We start from the raw sequence: 13,903 nt of genomic DNA on the forward strand, positions 1-13,903 counted from the left end.
ATTGTCCAAATCCATAAATGCAGAACCTGAGTAGCATCCTCCGGCATCATCAAAAGAGAGAGACAGGGCTCGAGTGCAGAGGCCTTGCCCTTCGCACACAGCAATCGGCCACACAGGCTCCTCCTCTGGCAGCAGAGGGATCCCATCGGTGATCAAAATGCAGGTCGTCAGCGCTGAACCCTCACTCGCCTTCTGCGTTCGCCTCAATGTTTCAATCTCCCTTGTTGCTTTAATTGGCGAATAACAAAAGATTTAATTGGCGAAATGGAATTGAACATTGGCTCATACACTGTCTCATAGTTTCTTCGCCTCAAGGCTGCACTCACTTTCCGGAATCTTCTTGGAGTCAGCAAAGCATTGGATCACCCAATCGATCTCCAAGTTCCAAATCCCAGGCTCTAACAGTTCCAGAAACACATGTAAGATGACAAACAGATGTAAAAGAAGTGAAATAAACAGTTTAGTGGTCTATCCAGAAGCTGTTGACCAAGGAAGCGTTGTACACAGGTGCCATCGTGACTGGAACAGTGCAGCACAGGAGCTCCAGCTTTCGAAATCTGTGTCAAGCATACATGTGCCTGTCTAAAAGCCTCCCGAAGCTCACTATCATATTTACACTCAGTGACCACTTTATCAGGTACACCTGTGCACCTGCTTATTAATGCAAATATCTTACCAACCAATCATATCTTAGCAAAACAGTGCACAAAAACATGGAGACATGGTCAAATGGATCATTTGTTCAGAGCAAACATCAGAATGGGGAAGAAATGTGATCTAAGTGTCCTTGAATATGGAATGATTGTTTGGTGCCAGATGGGGTGGTTTGAGTATCAGATGCTGTTGATCTCCTGCGGTTTTCATGCACAACAGTCTCTATAGCAGGGGTTTCTAACCTGGGGAAAGTGACAGTAACTCAAATAACCACACGTTACTACAGTGGTGTTCAGAAGAGCATCTCTGAATGCACAACATGTTCAATCTTGAAATGGATGGGCTACAAACAGTAGACGACCACGAACATACCCACAGTAGCCACTTTATTAGGTACCTAATAAAGTGACCACTGTGTGTATTTCCACCACTGCTTCTTCCAGCTCAGTTGTGTGACAATAAGAGAGTTCTGTTTTTTTTAAAAAATAAAGTCATAAATGTGAAAACATAAATGCTTTAGTCTTCCATAGATGCATGTGCCATAACGGAAATAATGTTTACTATTTCTGTGTACGTATTATAATCTCAACTTTTGTTGTGTAAAGTAGCAGAGTTTGATTTTCCCCTCAGGTAAGGATGTCACTGGAGGACTGGAGAATCTTTTTGTTGACACCAGTATGCTGGAAGAATATATTAGCAATGACTTAGAACCAGGACTTGTGTAAGTAACCTTGTGACATGGTTAACTTGTAGGAATAGTTTAAATATATCAATACCTTTCATAAAAAAACAAACTCTAAACTACTTCTGTGATTTTACACTTTCCATGCTGGTGAAGTGACTCACTGACAGACATGATTATGACATGAGCTGTGAATGCATTTTGTCTGTGATAGATGTAACTTCTACATGGGCTCTCCATCAATGAAATTATTCCCAAACATTTTAAGGGTCACTAAGTCTGCTTAGTTCTTGAGGTTTACTACTTCTGAACTTGGATTGCACAGTGTGGCACGTGGCCAGGTGGTTAGGGCGTTGGACTAGTGATCTGAAGGTCGTGAGTGCAAGCCTTGGCCGAGGCAGCGTGTGTGTCCTTGAGCAAGGCACTTAACCACACAATGCTCCCGTCTACCCAGCTGAGAATGGGTACCGGCAAAAATGCTGGGGGTTAACCTCGCGATAGACTGGCGTCCTATCCGGGGGGGCGAGTCTTGTACTCTCAGTTGCTTCACACCACGGAAACCGGCATAAGTATCGCCACAAGGCTTGTGCCAGACTTCAATTGTCTAAAGACTTCATGGTTTAAAGAATTTTTTTTCCTTCCTTGTCCTGAAACGATAGTGGCATGGGTTCAAAATGATTTTTGTTGCAGTCACTTTTCTCATGTGACCATGGAAGGCTGGCGTTAGGGGGCTTTCTGCTATGAGATACAGGTATGTAGGGCAGTGGAAATTCAACTGCTAATCTCTATAACATATGATGACCAGTAAAGAAATTTCTGTCCCTGTCATTTGCTGTGACTTTGGTGAAGTTAGGTGTCTGATTGGTGTCCTGTGTTAGTTTCTCACTTGGGGACTGACACGAAGTGTTCATGTTAACTTGTGCCACTTGCTTACTGGATCATGAGTGAGATTTAAGTTTTCCGACTAATGGACCCTCTGATGTGATGTCTTTCTGCTACTACAACAACTTGACTGGTTCTGAGTTCTACTATAAAACTATATTAGTGTAAAGCAAATACTCAAATACATAGAACAGTACAGACAGAAACAGACCATTTGGCCCATGATAAAAAGCAAATCAAAAACACCCAAACACTAAACTCTCCTACCTCCACCTTGAGCCTACCGCCTCTCATCTTCAATGCATGCCCTCTGGTATTAGACATTTCAATCCTGGGAAACAGATACTCTCTGTCCACTCTATCAATGCCTCTCATAATCTTGTAAACCTCTATTAGATCTCTACTGAGCCTCTGGCGCTTGCAAGCTAACAACCTAAGTTTGTCCGACTGCTCGTGATAGCACATGCCCTCTAAACCAGGCAGCATCCTGGTAAACCTCTTCTGCGCCCTCTCCAAAACCTCAATATGCTTCCTCCAGACCAGAACTGTATGAAATACTCCTGGTGTGGCCTAACCAGAGTTTTGTAAAGTTGTAAAAGTGGCTATAAAATTCATAACCTCTTGACTTTTGAACTCAGTGCCTCAACTAATAAAAGCAAGTAATGTAGTGTTGTTGTTTGCCATATATTTATTGCAATTGTTAAAAATTTTCTGTGTCAACGCAGCACATTACCAGAGTCACCACCAGATTCTGTTTCTGAACGCTGTTCACCTCCACAGATGAAAGGTACGTGATGCTTTCATGTACAACATCGATATTGCAAGTAAGGATTGTCAAGCAGAGCTTTTCAGTAGCATGTTAAAAATGCATGTTAATATATAAATACAAAACCCTTACTACCAGCCGTGTGTCTGTATGTTACTGATGTTCAAATGTTTTCCTAGCAGGCTTCAACGATCACATTATACTCTGCAGAGTGACAGGGTGGAGAAACGTCTCTACCAAAGGAGGCGTAAGGCACTTCTCCCCTCTGCTAGCCTGCAGGTCACTCTTGGACAAGGAGTAATGCCTGCTTAGCTCGTCCTCCCCCCACCCCCCCAGTCAGGGAGCAGGTGGTGGATGGTCGTGTGAGCAGCTGGTACATATCACAAGTCCTGCTTATGCGGCCACTGATGCCAGGCAGACAAGCTCTGAAGAATATATAAATTTCCTCCAGGTGATCCGGTTTCCTCCCACTGTCCAAAACATACTGGTAGGTAGGTGAATTGGTCGTTGTAAATTGTCCCATGATGAGGCTCGGTTTGAATCGGGGGATTGTAGGAAAGCAGGGCTTGAAGGGGCAGAAGGGCCTATTCCAAGCTGTATCTCAATAAATAAATAAGGAAATAAATATTAAATCTGGCTCTGATATGATCAAATCTCGATATTTATGGGATTGAACGTAGAGGAATAAAATTGAATAGAAATAAACAGTCCGTTTTTCTAGTTAGCTGTCTGTTACGGTGTGTAGGCAAGGGATCAGAACTGGGTCCTCAGCTGTTAGTAACTTAAGTGAAGAATCAGAGGGCAATGAACCATATTATAGGTCAGCAGGAAAATGAAGAGTATTGAGTTCCATTGGAATGACTTGATCATACTATTTCATGCAAAACAGTTTTTATTTGAATTTATTAATGCTCTATTACTTCTCCCAATTATATTCTTTCTATTTCAACATTAGATACCTGTCTTATTTTCTGCTCTGATCTCTCTAAAGGAACGTGTTTATTTTCAGGATAACTCTTTATTCCAATAAAAAGATTGGAAAGAAAGAATAACTCTTTATTCATTTCCATAGATGCTGCTTGACCAGCTGAGTTCCTCCACCATTTTTTGTGTGTTTTACTCTGTATGTCCAGCATTTGTAGAATCTCTTATTTTTTTTCTATTAAAAACTAAATTTCCTTCCTATAAACTCTTTATTTTGCATTATGGGTAACAAGGTCACTTGAGTGACACGATCTCTTAACTTCATGTAGGATTAATTAATAGGAAATTTATGGTTTCATCAAAGAGACTAGGCAAAGAATGTTTTGGAAATAAAACCATCTTTGACAAAGTTCAGAACAGTCTTTTGAAAAGATGGTAGACTTTACAGATAAGTCATTGATAGCATGGATAGAACTGGATGATATCCATAAAAATATACTTGCCAAATGATAAATGCTTAATTGGGAGGAACCTGTAACTTGTTTTTCCACAGAGAGTGCTTTTAAGTATCTTTAGAGGGGGTCTGCTGTATATTTGAAAGCACAGGTCAAATAGTATCTGTGAAGAGAAAAAGAGTTACCACTTTGTGTGTCACTGTGAACTGAGTGTAGACAGCATAGATACCGTGGACGAAATTGTCTCCAATGACATTGTAGATCGATGCGATAAGTTGCAGTTTTGCTTTTTAAAATTCAAAGTAAATTTTATTATCAAAGTACGTATACTGTATGTCACCATATGCAAACCTGAGATTAATTTCCTTTGTGGGCAAACTCAGCAAATCTATAGAATAATAACCATAACGGAATCATTAAAAGACCACCTAACTTGGGCGATCAACCAGAGCGCAAAAGAGAACAAACTGTGCAAATACAAAAAGAAGAAATAATAATAATAAATAAACAATAAATATTGAAACATAAGATGAAAAGTCATTGAAAGTGAAACCATAAGTTGATGGGGCAAGTGAAGTTATCCCTTAGAGCCTGATGGTTGAGGGGAATAACTGTTCCTGAACCTGGTGGTGTGAGTCCTGAGGCTCTTGTACCTCTCCCTGATGGCAGCCGCGAGAAGAGAGTGTGTCCTGGGCAGTGGGATATCCCTGCTTTCCCTGTGACAGTGTTTCATCTAAATGTGCTCAATGGCTGAGAGGGTTTTACCCGTAATGGACTGAGCTGTGTCCACTACTCTTTGTAGGGCTTTCCATTCAAGAGCATTGGTGTTTTCCTACCAGGCTGTGATGCAGTTATAACATCCAGTTTGAAAGGATGCATGCCTTTTAATAAGAAATACTGGATTAATTTAATATTTTATTTAGATGTACACTGTGGAGGTACCTGGTCTGCTGAAATCCAGCCCCAAATGAGACACACCTCTTCGGTGAACCATCGTAAAGCTCCGTGTGCACTCAGTGAGTTGGCGGTGTCTACTCATTCTAACTTGCCGCAACAATGCATATATAATGGACTTCGGGAACATTCTGTGAAATCTCACATGAATATACCTCCAAGCAACAGCTCAGTACCTCCAAGTCATATGTGTCTACCAACTGTTCCTATCCAGCAGAATATTAATCACCCCTCCGAGTGAGTCAAACTTATTGAATTACATTTGAATTAATATTTTAGTACTTGCCATATCTAAACCAGGTTAAATCTGAGTCTAATTATTGATGTTCACGTTGCATTTTAGTTAACTGACTTATAATCAAGCAATCAACCTAGTCAAGTTTATTGTCGGTTAACTATATACACGTATATCGCCAAATGAGATGTTTTTCCAGATCAGGGTGTGAAGCACAATGGTACACATAACACACATATAACGCGCAATAACTCAGGAAAGTAAGAATTAAATCTACAAATTAATTACACATAGGTAAACAAAGTAAAGTGCATAAATTAGATACTGTAGGGTACAATACAAATTATCTGGTGACACTTCGAATGCGATGCAGCTGGGAGTTCAGAAGCCTAATGGCCTGAGGAGTGAAGCTGTTTCCCATGTCGACTGTTCCTGTCTTTATGCATTGGAGACTCCTGCCTGATGGTTGAGAGTCAAAAAGGATGCTGGATGGATAGGTGAGTTCCCTAATAACACTAAGGGCCGTGCGGATGGTAGGACGATCCCAATGATCTTCTCTGCCATTCCCAAGGTCCTTTGTAAAGGCATCCAGTCCAATGCTCTGCTGCTTCCATATCAGATGCTCCAGATGCTCTCAATGGTGTTCCTGTAAAATTCAGTTAAGATGGGAGGTGGGGGTAGGTGGGTGCGGGGGGAGAATCACTTGACTCAATCTTCTCAGGAAGTGGAGGCACTGCAATGCTGCCTTATTCAGGCAGGTGATATTGAGGGACCAGGTGAGGTCGTCCGTGATGTGAACTCCCGAGAACTTGGTGCACTTAACTCTCTCCGGGGAGGAGCCATGTATGTGTAGAGCAGGTTGGTTGCTCTGCACCTTCCTAAAGTCCACTATTATTTCTCTGGTCTGATTGTGATTACTTGTCCAATCTGGAAAAAGAAAATGATTGCAAAATTGTTTGTATTGAGGTTACAGTCAAACTGTACAAAATATATTCTGCAAATTTCTCACAAAACTTCTTGTGTTCTAGAGTTCTAATTCCGCATTCAAACAAAAGGAAACGTTCTGAGTTTTTTGAGGACGCTGTTGATGACACGTGGAATGACATTCAAGAAGATTGCTGTAGGTTGATGTTGAAATCGTTCTGATTTTTTTCTTTCAATTTGTGTCAACTGGAAAATTGGATAAATTTTGTATTACTTGTTTTCAGTTCATTCTATTTTTAAAGGAGTTAATTTCTCTGTGAAAATAGAATGGGTCACATATGTAATTGAGTAGAATCATTGATGCATTCCATGTGAGACTTGAATGGCCATCTTTATTGGCATTGTTGCACATAGAGAAATTTCAGATGGATGGGGTCAGTGACCTGTGGTGAGGCTGTTCTCCCTTTGTAAAACAAGAGTAGTCTGAGGCTGAGACAGGGACATTATCCCATCAAGTAGAGAAGTTTGATTTGGAAATTATTATTCTCTTGATGTTAACATCTAAGCAGTGCCTTGGAAACTCAAGTTTAGTTTCATGCTGAGTTCCCATTTCATCATGAAGATGTCTGGCAGTTCATCCAAAAGCTTTATCATACAAATTGTTTAAAGGAAGTTTTATTTTCTCATAAAGTTAACTCGATGGCTGCCAGGTGATGAAGGAATTTTCTTACTGAATTCTAGGCTAAGCTAAATATTTTAAACAAATATCTTAAACGAGGAATAGAAAAGCAAGTTGTAAGGATTTCCACAATTATGTACAAATGAAGGAAGTGCTGAAAGTAAAAGTGTGTATTTACTGAGTTAAGAGGCCTGTTGCTAATTGTAGTCCTGTTCTAGGTCTGGCTGAGATCAAATAAGGCAACACTCACACACTCACACACTCACACACTCACACACTCACACACTCACACACTCACACACTCACACACTCACACACTCACACACTCACACACTCACACACTCACACACTCACACACACACACACACACACACACACACACATATATATACTGGAACGGTGTCCACTTCTTTCTATATATAAAACTATTTTCTTCCTTAAGCAGCTCAGACAATGCCCTCCGGTTTTCTAGTCTCTGTTCAGAAGACCTTCCAATCTACTGTGTCAGAATCTTGCATAAAGGTGATACTTGCATTGGGGAGCAGAGATTCACCTATGAGAATTCACAAATAACTACCCAGTAAACTGAGATCCGGAGTAAAATTAATTCCCATGCAGTATATGTGATAAGAGGTAAACAGAGCATTTATTTCCAGCTCATGTTTTCTGATACATGCTCAGATGACCTGGCTTCACTTTATGGAAAGTTGAGATATGGACCCTTCTCCATGCACCCATCAGCATATATAAAGCACTTCTACTCAGTGTCCCTTCATGTGACAATCCTCTCACCCAAAACATCAATCTACCGAGTCTTTATTGCATCACTTCCAGGACAACTGTATCCATCATTGACCATGAAATCAAAATTAGATGTTACCATCCCATAGATACTTGAGGTCATAGAAATACAGCGTTCAGCCCATCTAGTCCGTGCTGAACCATTTAAACTGCCTAGACCCAATGACCTGCACCAGGACCATAGCCCTCCATACCCCTAGCATCCATGTACCTATCCAACCTTCTCTTAAACATTGAAATTGAGCTTGCATGCATCACTTACTCTGACAGCTCATTCCACACTCTCAATGTATTCTGGGTGAAAATGTTTCCCCTTAAACTTTTAAACCCTTAAACATGTTCTTCTTAAACTTTTCACCTTTCACCCTTAACCCATGACCTCTACATGTTGTCCCACCCATCCTCAGTAGAAAAAGCTGACTTTCATTTACCCTATCTATACTCTTCATTATTCAAATTTCCTGTCAATCTTCTATGTTCAAAAGAATAAGTCCTAACTTACTCAATCTTTTCATCTAACTTAGGTCCTCCAGGTCTAGCAACATACTTGTATATTTTCTTTGCACTCTTTCAACCTTATTTATATCTTTCTTGTAGGCAGGTGACCTAAACTGCACACAATACTCCAAATTAGCCCTCACCAATGTGTTATGTAACTTCATCTCCTATATGTTGATTTGTGGAGACCAATGAACCAAAAGCTTTCCTTACGATCCTATCAACCTGTGACACTACCTTTAATGAATTATGGACTTGTATTCCTAGATCCCTTGTTCTACCACACTTCTCAGTGCTTTTGTTCACTGGTCGGTCCTACTGAAGTGCAACATCTTGCACATGTCTGCATTAAATTCCATCTGCCACTTTTCAGCTGGTCCAGATCCTGCTGCAAGCTCTGACGGTCTTCCTCGCTGTCCATTATACCCCCAGTCTCGGAGTCATCTGCAAATTTGCTGATCCAGTCAACCCCTTATCATCCAGATTGTGGATATAGATGGCAAACCTCAATGGGCCCAGCACTGATTCCTAGGCACTCCACCAGTCACAGGCCTCCAGTCAGAGAGGGAACCATCTACAACCACTCTCTGGCTTCTCCTACAAAGCCAATGTCTGATCCAATGTACTATCTCATCCTGAATGTTGGTGTTGTGTTTATCTTTGTGAAAACCTGCTCAGGCATTGAAATGATGCATGGGACACTCATACTTGGTCCCAAGACTTACTTCCCTTTTGTAGATGTTTATCAAACACTTCCATTCATGTAGCACGTTATAAATCTGGAATTTCTGTAACAGGGACATCCCAAAGCACTTAACATAATACAGTCAGGTAAAATAGAGAGGGGCAAACAATAAATTCCAGAGATTCTGTAGATGCTGGAAATCTTGAGCAAGACACACAAAATGCTGGAGGAACTCAAAGTCAGGCAGCATCTATAGAGAGGAATAAACAGTCAACGATTTGGGCCAAGGCCCTTCTTCAGCCCTGATGAAGAGTTTTGGCCTGAAACATTGACTGTTTACTTCCCTCTATAGCAGGGGCACCCAACCTTTTTAATGCCGTGGACCCCGACCATTAACCAAGGAGTCCATGTACCCCAGGTTGGGAAACCCTGCTCTATAGATAATGCCTGACTTGCTGAGTTCCTCCAACACTTGGTCTGTGTTGCTCGAAATGGAGAGGGGATTGGCTGGGCCACACAATGACAATAGCTTGTGTGTGAATCGAAATTAGATTTTTTAAAAATCAGCTCATATCAGTTTTGTTTTCCTTTGGCTGTCTACCTGAAAATGGTGCATTTGTGATTTTATGCATACAGTACAACTTTCCTTCCATGATTAGATTCATTATCAAGTAAATGCATGCATTCTGCCTTGTTCGTTTAATCCAGTTTTTATTTCATTGCATTCTGTAATTAACACTTTTGTAATATTAATATTCATTAACTTATCTTTATTTATTGAATTTTGTTGAATAAAACATCTTACAGATTTTCTTTATAGCCAATGTATCCAGTTTAGTTCTCTTCTAATTTACTGTCAGACTAGCCTTATCAATATACATACTTGATTTTCTGAAACATAGATTCTAGAGAACACTGTGCAGATAACCACAGTTTTGATACGGATAGGCAAACAGGAGTTTCTATGGACTGGGGCTGTCTACGTTTGAAATGGCAACCTTTCCAACCCAATCAATGGGCGACATTATGTGACAGTAGTTACAATGAATTGTAAGTATTTTTTTAAATTTTTAAATTTTAATTTGAAGGTTTGTGGTTATACGACATAAGGGCAGAATGTTAGCGCAGCGCTTTACGATGCCAACAATAAGATTGGGGTTTGCTTTGTGCCGCTGTGTGCAAGGAGTTTGTACATTCTCCCTGTGATTACATGGATTTCCTCCCTGTGCTCTGGTTTCTTCCCACATTCCACAGCTGAGGCTTAGTAGGTTGTGGCAGTGATGTGTTGGCACTGGAATGGTGGCGGCACTTTATATTTATTTATTGAGATACAGCGCTGAACCAGCTCTTGGAGCCATGCCGCCCAGCAATCCTCTGATTAAATCCGAGCTTAATCAGGGGACAATTTACAACTGTCCTTGACGCCAGCTGACACGACTTTGGACTGTGGGAGGAAACCGGAGAAAACGCATGCAGTCATGGGTGAATGTGCAAACAGTGGCTGGAATTGAACCGGAGTCACCAGTGCTGTAAAGCATTATGCTAATCACTATGCTACCGTTCCTCACCACAATCGTCACTGATTTGGTTTGATGCAAATGACACATTCCACTGAATGTTTTGATGTATGTCTGACAAATAAAGCTGATCTTTATCTGTATCATGATCATTAGAAAATATACAGTATCTTAAATACAAAACACCATTTTCCTATTGGCCTACTGTATGGTTACTTTGGTTGTGCCATGGAAGTTTGGTGGTTATTGATAGAAATTTCTTGCACAGATACTAACTACTTCACCTCATGCCCTAAATCTTCCTTGCCTATGGGTAAGATTTACAAACGCTGATTATATTTTTAATAAAATCTGAATTGTATTTAGACAAAAGGGCACGATATTCAGATTTTTTTTCTCTAATATTACATTGAAAATGCTTCATTGTTAAAAAGGCTGATTCATTCCCTTTTCAAAATGCTTTGAAAAATTGTTTTGTGTTCATTTTCCCTGTTTCAGAAGTAATTTTTGACTACTGCTGTGCACACTGTCTCATTAATCCAACTTACTGTGTTTCTTATTAGATCTGCTCCAGGATATCAAGTAGATGCAGACAAAGGATTTAACTTTTCAACAGTGGATGGCTCATTTGTTTGTCAGAAGAAGAACCACTTCCAGGTCACAGTTCATGTTGGCTTGATTGGAAATCCAAAATACGTCAAAACACCTGTGGGCCTTAAACCAATCGAAGCATTCTTCCTGAAGATTTTTGGAGTAAAGGCAAGTTTTAAAATAGATTTGTATCTGAAAAGTTATTTTTAGGGTTTAAATAATCATCTATATACATCCCTAAAATGTATAGTATTGTCTATAGGAAATGTTCACAGTTGGAATGTGTGCATATTAGAGGTTTCAAGAAATTGTATTTCAATTAATTTGAAATCGTAAACTTTGATTTATACAAAACCAACTTTAGTGTTATCTGGAAAACTTAACCATAAACTTGAATTTACCTTAAATTTGTATGGCCATTTTGCCGCCTGCTGTCGGGGACTCGGGAGTCGATCGACTCGGGGACTTTTGAGACTTTTTTTTTTACCGTGCCCATGGTTTGTTCTTCATCAAATTATGGCATTGCTTTGCACTGCTGTAACTATATGTTATAATTATGTGGTTCTGTCAATGTTAGTCTTTGGTTTGTCCTGTTTTCTGTGATATCACTCTGGAGAAACATTGTATCATTTCTTAATGCATGTATGCATTTCTAAATGACAATAAAAGTGGACTGAGCGTTCTCATAATCTAATTTAAAATTATACGAGCTGGTTTGTAAATCTCTGACCATTCATTATCAGAATAATCAGTAAAGCTAATGGTTCAGGATCTGGATCACTGGGCACTGATTCCTAATCTCCCTCTAAAACACACCTGGGCCCTGTTTCCTATCCTCACTGGGGTCAATAGACAATAGACAAATAGGTGCAGGAGTAGGCTATTCAGCCCTTCGAGCCAGCACCGCCATTCACTGAGATCATGGCTGATCATCCACAATCAGTACCCCGTTCCTGCCTTCTCCCCATATCCCTTCACTCTGCTATCTTTAAGAGCTCTATCTAACCCTTTTTTGAAAGGATCCAGAGAATTGGCCTCCACGGCCTTCTGAGGCAGAGCATTCCACAGAACCACAACCCTTTTTTTGAAAAAGTTTTTTCTCAACTCTGTTCTAAATTGTCTACCCCTTATTCTTAAACTGTGGCCTCTGGTTCTGGACTCCCCAACATCGGGAACATGTTTCCTGCCTCTAGCATGTCCAATCCCTTAATAATCTTATATGTTTCAATCAGATCCCCTCTCATCCTTCTAAATTTCAGTGTATACAAGCCCAGTTGCTCCAATCTTTTTAACCTGCACATCCTGGCTCACGGGAGTTCTGTTTTATAATACAGTGTACTACATTAAAAACAAAGTGATGTAAATTGTGTTGTATTCACTGGAATTAATTGGGCAGCATTGTAGTGTGGTGGTTAGCACAATGTTTTGACCTGAGTTTGATTTCCACTGCTCCCTGCAAGGTGTTCCTAAGTTCTTGCGTAGGTTCCCTCTGGGTACGTGCTCTGGTTTCCTTCCGCAGTGCAATGGCGTATCGGTTGGAAATTTAATTGGTCATTGTAAATTGTCCCGCGATTAGGCTGGGATTAAATCGGGGGATTGCTGGGTGGCGAAGTTTGAAGGGCTGGAGTGGTCCATTCTATGCTGTACTTCAATAAATAGAATGGAATACTGTATAGCAGAATAGCAGCAAATAGACTGGTACCACCAACATCCCAAATTATTGAGTTTTGCTGTATTGGGGTTAAGAGCAGATGGTTAACAACAGCTAATAATTTTCAGACAAACTGAATGGTCAATTTGAAATGAAGGTTTGAAAGGCAGTGAATGCATCAAAGTTACTACACTTCACTTTTCATAGTTAACAGGGCCACTCCACGAGGCATAGCAATCACTTAAATTATCCCAGTACCACTTTAATTATTCTAATTGCTAAATGCAAATTATGACTGACATGTTATCACCTTTAAACTGAACAGAATGCAAACACTTATAACAAGAACCACTCTATAAGTGATTGCTTCTGACTAGTGCTTAGATGATTTCTGCAAGAAGTGACTGAGGTATAGATCATGCTTTCTTCCTGTATTATTAATATGAGTGAATTTCTGCAGCATAGCTAATTAAAGGAAATATTTAATTAGCTGTACTGGCCAGCTCTTACCTCAGAACCCTAGAAATTTTAGCATCATTTATCTAATTCCACCTCTAAAAGTGATTTTGATTGAATTCTGCTTCCATCCTCTTCCTCTGACAGAACTCTGTCTGTTTTCTTCATGTGATGCCCAGAAGAGTGTAAAATATTTCAGCTAAATTCTATCTAGTGCTTTGGAATAGCTAAGGATAGCTTGCATAGATCAATTAAAACTGTTTGCTAGTTGAAGAAGGCTGTTTCCAGCTCTTTCCTGTTACTGCAATTTCAAGCCGGAATTGTTAGAGTTATGAAGTGTGTTGGTATAACATGTGCTTCAGAAATTCTGGTAGCAAAGAGTTCTTCCCATTTAGCATTGCTGTGTGTGAGATGGAAAATATGGCATTGGTGACTGAGGTCCTGTGAATTTGAGACAATTGCTGGACACAGTGGGGGCTCAAGGGCTTAGAGACAGCCAGGAGGATAACAGAACTAGTACTAAAAGTAGGCAACATCATGGGCCTCTAT

At 40.2% G+C, this 13,903-nt stretch overlaps 1 protein-coding gene across 1 annotated transcript in view; it reads left to right on the forward strand.

The window, feature by feature from the left end:
- LOC140203271 (myelin regulatory factor-like protein) overlaps positions 1–13,903 on the forward strand; it is an 84,320-nt gene that overhangs the window by 7,373 nt on the left and 63,044 nt on the right. The window contains exons 2-7 of the mRNA XM_072269287.1: positions 1,285–1,375; positions 2,944–3,005; positions 5,287–5,554; positions 6,581–6,672; positions 10,042–10,189; positions 11,220–11,415. Coding sequence (XP_072125388.1) covers positions 1,285–1,375; positions 2,944–3,005; positions 5,287–5,554; positions 6,581–6,672; positions 10,042–10,189; positions 11,220–11,415 — 857 coding nt within the window. The remainder of the gene's footprint in view (positions 1–1,284; positions 1,376–2,943; positions 3,006–5,286; positions 5,555–6,580; positions 6,673–10,041; positions 10,190–11,219; positions 11,416–13,903) is intronic.

Source organism: Mobula birostris, chromosome 9 (assembly GCF_030028105.1).
Source record: "Mobula birostris isolate sMobBir1 chromosome 9, sMobBir1.hap1, whole genome shotgun sequence".
NCBI lineage: Eukaryota > Metazoa > Chordata > Chondrichthyes > Myliobatiformes > Myliobatidae > Mobula > Mobula birostris.